This window comes from Haliaeetus leucocephalus, unplaced genomic scaffold (genome assembly GCF_000737465.1).
Source record: "Haliaeetus leucocephalus isolate CR32 unplaced genomic scaffold, Haliaeetus_leucocephalus-4.0 Scaffold76, whole genome shotgun sequence".
NCBI lineage: Eukaryota > Metazoa > Chordata > Aves > Accipitriformes > Accipitridae > Haliaeetus > Haliaeetus leucocephalus.
In genome coordinates this window covers 3,452,703-3,458,865 of record NW_010972512.1, presented here as the reverse complement: position 1 = coordinate 3,458,865, position 6,163 = coordinate 3,452,703, and the positions used below count along the sequence as shown (strand labels likewise).

The 6,163-nt window shown below is 50.7% G+C and overlaps 1 protein-coding gene across 1 annotated transcript; it reads right to left on the bottom strand.

The window, feature by feature from the left end:
* Positions 1 to 1,290: 1,290 nt before the first annotated feature.
* On the bottom strand, positions 1,291 to 5,583 carry LRRC52 (leucine rich repeat containing 52). The gene is made up of 2 exons (XM_010582214.1): positions 4,890 to 5,583; positions 1,291 to 1,544 (listed from the first exon to the last, which is right to left on the bottom strand). The coding sequence occupies exons 1-2, from the start codon at positions 5,512 to 5,514 to the stop codon at positions 1,291 to 1,293; spliced, it is 879 nt and encodes a 292-aa protein (XP_010580516.1). The 5' UTR covers positions 5,515 to 5,583.
* Positions 5,584 to 6,163: the final 580 nt, after the last annotated feature.

Genomic DNA, 6,163 nt, shown 5'->3' with positions numbered 1-6,163 from the left:
GGCCGCCCCCGCGGAGGGATGGGCGGTGGGTGAGGTCGCGGGCAGCCTCGTGGGGTAGGGGGGTCGTTTTGGGAGGGAGTTTGACAGGGGGATTGGCCCTGCCAGCGTCTTCCAGCACGCCACGAGGGTCGCTAAGGGGGGGCTGTCCTGTCCGGTAGCTCCGCACATGTGTCCCCAGCACGTTTTTTATATATATATATATATCTCCCTCTCCTGAGCAAACCGAGCTGCCATGCCCACTCTTAACCATTTTTGTCATACCGACGATACCTAAGACAAAGACTTCAGCTTTGATTCACAGTTTAATGGCTCTAAGACAGTGTGGTAATTTATACCATGCTTGCTGGAATCTTCTCCTGCTTTTCCCTTTTATTTCACCAGATCCTGCTAGTATCGGATGAAGAAGCCAGTGTTTCACACGTGGAGTTGCTGTACTCAGTCAGGTAAACAGATACTTCTCTTGGCAATTACCAGTGTTAGTGATATGAAGGATCTTACTTACACCTCCCTTTATTCTGGTCTGTAGAAGCAACCCTGGGACTTCGGCATCGAAACACAAGCCATTTCCAAGAATACTTGGAGTGTGTGTAAGCAATATCTTTTACATCAAAAAACTCCAGGTTTGGGGATATGTGATACAAAACTGGAGCTGGACTTTCCAGTTCTGTAAATGTTCATAAACTGGTGGAGGTACAGGGGGTCCGGCCGCAGGGGGACAGATGGCGTCTGTTGCTGTCGCCAGCATAATGGCGAAGAAAGCAGCACTCAGTGGGATCCCAGGCCTCTCAGTCCTGGCTTTAATCTCTTTATACATACCTGCCTTTCCACAGTAGAAAGTTCTTGGACTCCCTGGGGCTCCAGTGAACCATCTGGGCTGGTCCCAGTACGCTCTGCTGGGTTTTCTGGTCAAAATGCCTTGGTGAACTCCCTGGCTACAGCACACTGCTGAGGCCTTTCCCATATTTCAGATCGTACCTCCTCAAGCCAGTCCCTGTGACTGTGCTTTTATGTGGTCTCATGGTCAAGCGGGAGTGTAAATGCATGGCACTATGCACACCTCTCATGCCCCCCCAAATGAATATTTTGCCAATGTCCTGAGTCCCAGTGGAAGAAGAAATGTGGAGGTAGCACAGTGAGTGAAACTGGAACACAGAGACTTTTCTTCTCTTGCAGTTTTATTTCACTTCAGAAAAATAGCATCTAGAATGGGACATAACGTGGGAAATTGGGCAGGAAGGGCCTGCCTTCAGTTCCCACGACAGGCGTTCAGAAGGATTTGTAGGGCTGATCCTAAGTGACTGTGTCATCCTCCTCCTCCTCCTCCTCCCCCTTTGAAGTGTGGACTGCGTAGACAACAGCACAGACACCAGCCAGCCAGGCTGCCACGGTGCCAGCAAAGAATATGCAGAAGCCAATGAGACACAGAAAGATGTAGTCTTGCTTGTACAGCTGGGTCAGGCAGTTGAAGTGGAGCTGTGTCTCCACTGCAGGCATTTTCAGGGCACGGAGGCCTTCTGGGGTGTAGCAGGTGATGTTGTCAGCATCTGCAGAGGGAAAAGCAGAAGCAAGACTCTCTTGCCTGTGTCTTAAGCATTAATGATCAGTAGTCCTGCTAAAAAAACCCCTTGCTAAACTCCTGAAAAATATTTACAGACTTCACACCCCCCTTCCTCCATGGCTTAGGTAAAAGCGGACAGGCAAACCCTTGCCAAACCACAATTGCCCTGTTGCCAGAATGATTTCTGGTGGTGTTGCCTCCATAGGAAAATATTGCCTGTCAGACTATGCCACTGTGGCAAAATGCTGTCCCTGCACTGTTCACCTCTGCTGACTGAGCACTTTTATCTTAATTTAAGAGCACTTGTGTTTGTTCCTTTTAATCTCAAACACCTTCTGAAGTGATATAGCCTAAATTATGCTGGAATAATGAGGCTTGTGCACAGGGAGTCAAGTTTGACAACAAGAGTGGTTTGCAGTTAGGCATAGCCTCACCTGCTCTGTGAGAGAAGAGGAGGAAACTCATCAATGATTCATTTCCACTGAAATAATGACTATACCCTGTCGTATTGTAATATACGTGGTGATAAACCAGATGCTGGATTTTCCCTCTGAAGTTAGCAAAGGCTGAGTGAGCGTGGTAAAAAGCACTGTCTCCTTTTGATGTCTGTAGAAGCACAGCGTGCTCTCAGCCATGGCCCTCTCCTTTACCTGCAGGTTTTGAATTCCTCAGACCAGACACAGTCACTGTGCTAGACACAGGCTGGTCACTGCATGATGCGCTGGATGGATGCGCCTGAGAAAAAGGGAAGCAGTGGAGACGAACAAGCTACAGGGGATTTATATTATATTACATTACATTACTTCGTATATTACTGAGGGATATAGCTACAGTGGTGTTCATGCTGATATCTCTCATTGTCCTGAGTATAACTGGAGAGCTTTTATATCTCTATTACCCAAATCCATCTAGACCTGGGCAACTTCATGTCAGCACCTAGACTGCACAGATCCAGCTAAGCACAAAACACTCACACAAAGGTGTTCTGTAAATCAGCAGTAGCTTTTTAAAGGCCAGGATGGGGATCTGCTTGCAGCAGATTTCAGGGCTTGGTCCCAACATCCCTTTGCACTGGAGCTGTCAGCTCCTGTCACAACCCTCGGTTTTGGGCCATCTCAGTCCCAACAAAGAGGGAGCTGCCTTTCCCTGCCTAAAGGCAGGCGGGTGTTTGTGATACAGTGTCCAGCCTGCATACACTTACTGGCAGTGTGAAAATTTTGCACAGCGTGAAAGTTTTGCACAGCCCTCACACCAGTCCCGGGAGGCACATGGCCTCCTGTGGACTCACCCACAGCATCTCACCAGGACACAGCAAAGCCCAAGAGAGCAGGGAAGTGGAGCAGCCTCAGCAGGCTCCCTGGTTTCTTTGGCTTTCCCATTTTCCAGAGGAGAGTGCAGGGATCCATACTTATACCCCCAGTCTTTCCTGCCACTGCCTTTCCTACTCCTACCCTCCCAAATTGCCTGCAATGAGCTTTATTCTCCTGTTCCAGGGTTCAGTGAGTTATCTCTAATCTTACTGCTAAGAACAGTACTTTTTTACACTGTTCCATAACTGCCTGTAACCTGCATGTGGAAATTAAAAGACTTTACAATCTATGGGGAGCTTACTACACCTAGTAAGACACAGAGATGTCCTTAATTAGGTTCTGTCCTAACACTAGCTTCCATTTGCCATTCCCTTTTCTCCCCATGGGCTCTTTTGTGGCCCTTTCTTATTTGATGGACACTTTCTCAAACAGTTTCTCTTTTGCAGCTCTCTCACCATTCTGTCATGCATTACTGAAAACCAAGCTTTCTTTGTTAGCAGGTGCTGTGCTATGTTCCTTTTCAGTTTGGAAAAATCGAGTTCATGTGCTGCAGCTGCAGAGCAAAGCTTTGCCCTTGGGACCAGTGTTTTTCTGGGAAAGGGAACTGGTGATTACCCTGCCTCATGAACACTCAGCGTCCATGGCCCAGTTGTAGAATGCCTCAATATGATGCGAAACAGCTGATTTTGTGATCCTAGATGATGTAAGGAAAGAAGTCTTGGAGACCCTGTATTCAAGAAATGGCTTTTATTCAGAAGCAAGCTGCACTCTGCTGCTGCAGCCTGTGGGACTCAGTGCTCACCTGCATTGCACATACATTTCTTATTTTGGAAAACTTCAAATAAAAGACAGCCAATTTGCTCTGGGGTTCTGGAGGAAGAGGGGGAACATATGGAGCCTCCCAGCCATAAGGATACAGAGGCTTTTCTGAGCACAACTTGTGTTCTGTTTCACTCTGACCATCAAATGTCAGCTGGGACCCAAACGAAAGCTCCCATGGGAACAGCAAAAGGTCTCTTGCTGACTTCTGAGCATTGGGTCACAGTTTGACACAGAGAATCAGTGAAATGTACCTGCTCTGAGGGCTGAGGAGCACCATGACAGCTGGAGGTTGCAGGATTTGTAATTTTTATCTATCTTAGAACAACACCTGCTGTGCTCTTAAGGCAAAGGGTATGGTGTACACTCTTCATGTACAGAAATAGGTCAGTGGGGAGTAGGGTGTGATCACAGCCCCACAGAATTCAGCAGCTAAACTCTCAATGGCTTCCACACTACCCAAACTTTTCCCGGAGACCCCGTCAGTGAGGGATGAGAGCAGAAGAGGAGCTGACTGGCTTTCAACCCAGCTTTGTTTCCAGCATTGAGCAGAATGGTTGCTGCAGAGGTTGCACAAATGAGGTCTACCTGCCAGGCACGTTGTGCACAAGAGGCTAGCAGGAGGTGTTCGAGGTGAAGGGGACACTGGCCAAACAGTGGAGAACTCAGGGCTGGAGACGTTGCCCTGAACAAGTCAGAACAGAGGCAGGAGAGCAATTCCACAGAGTGGGGGGTTAACCAATCATTACAGACATACTGGTACTGCAGCAGCACCAAGCGATCAGAGCAGCTGGAGCCAAGGCAGGAAATTCAGAGCAGCAGCTTTCCCAGCGCAGATCTCCCCAGAGCCACGTTGGGCTCCTCGTTCTTGACGCTGCAGCCCCAGGGTGCTGTGACTCGCAGGCACAGGGACACCTCCTGAGGCCGGAGCCAGGCGTTTTGGAGCAGCAGCAATGTCCTAGCTACAGGCTACACCTCCCTGACTGTCCTGAGGGTGTGAGCAACTGTGACCCTCTGTGGGTGAAGCGCGTGTAACCCAGCTGCTCTGATCCATGTTTTGTGCAACACCAGAAGATGGGACCCACAGTCAACGTGCAGCGGCACAGCCTTGTGAGCTGAAGTTCTGGGAAAGAGAACAGAGGGCCCCATCCATTCCACACAGATCTGCAGGAGGAGGGAGGTCCTGCTCACACAGCTCTCACCTGGAAAAAGAACGTTGCTCTCTGTCATCCAGGTGATGAAGTCCAAAAAGGAACAGTTGCAGTGCCACAGGTTGTCACTGAGCCCCAGAAACCTCAGGTTGGGCAGGTCCCGGACAGTGCTGGTGTCCAGGAACTTTAAGCCTGTCCGGCTCACATCCAGGTGCCTCAGCCAGGTGTTGTTGGCAAAAGCATCCTTCTCGATGGCTACAAGGTTGGGATTGTCCGAGATCTTCAGCACCACCAGGCTGAGGAGGTGTGAGAAGGTGCTGAAGGTGACCTGTGTGAGGTTGTTGAAGCTGAGGTCCAGATAGACAAGCTTGGCCACACCAATGAATGTGAAATCCAGGTCATCCCCCAAGAGGTTCTTCCTGCAGTCCAGATAGACCAAATCAGCCAAGAAGCTCAATTCCACTGCTGGCAGGTACGAGATGTTGTTTGCCGCCAGAATCAGCTGCCTGGTGTCCAGCGGGATGGCCGCAGGGAACTCCTGCAACTGCTGGCCTGTGCAGTTCACTTCCAGGTACTGACAGCTACACCTGCTTGGGCAGTTGATCCTCTCCGATGCCATCCCCATCCCCAAAAGAAACACGAGGCTCAGGGGCTGTGGTCTACCTGAAGGAGACATGGTCTAAGACCTTCCAGGCCACTCAGCCCTTTGGGGACTGCAAGCAGCCCTATGGAAGCTGCATTACCATCACAGCCATGCCGAGGAGGTGTCCAGCTGCAAGGCTGTCGGGAAGCGCTTTGTGTCCGTGACTCAGCTGACTCCTTGGCAGAGTGCCTGGCTGGAAACCGAGCCCGGTTTCTACATTGGCAAGTGTGGAACGATGGCTGGAGCGTCTCCATGTCGCACTCAGTGCCAGCTGACACCTCTGTGATGTCAACGGCTTGCAAAAGCTGCCCGGCTTCGAGGACAGTGCCGTGACCTCGCTGGCCGAGTGGGCACCGCTTTCGGCCGAGTGGAGGTGCGGGGAAGGCGTGCATCAGGTGAGAGCATCGAAACTGTGCAGGGTGGGTGTGAACGGTGCAATTTTTTCCACAAATGGTGTCAAAATCCGAGCGGTGGTCACTTGTGCCCTGTGCAATGCGCTGGATTGGCTTTGTCTCCTTTCTGGAGGCCGGAGAAGGCAGCTAAGGAGGTTCTTCCAGAGGCGTTTTTACCGAGAAGAAATTCTCCAAAGCCGCCTCAGCTCCCTCTGCTGACTTGCCACGGCGTTCCTCCGCCTGCCCACCCCTCAGCAGGAGGGTCCGCCCTGCCCCCGACAGAGGGCCGC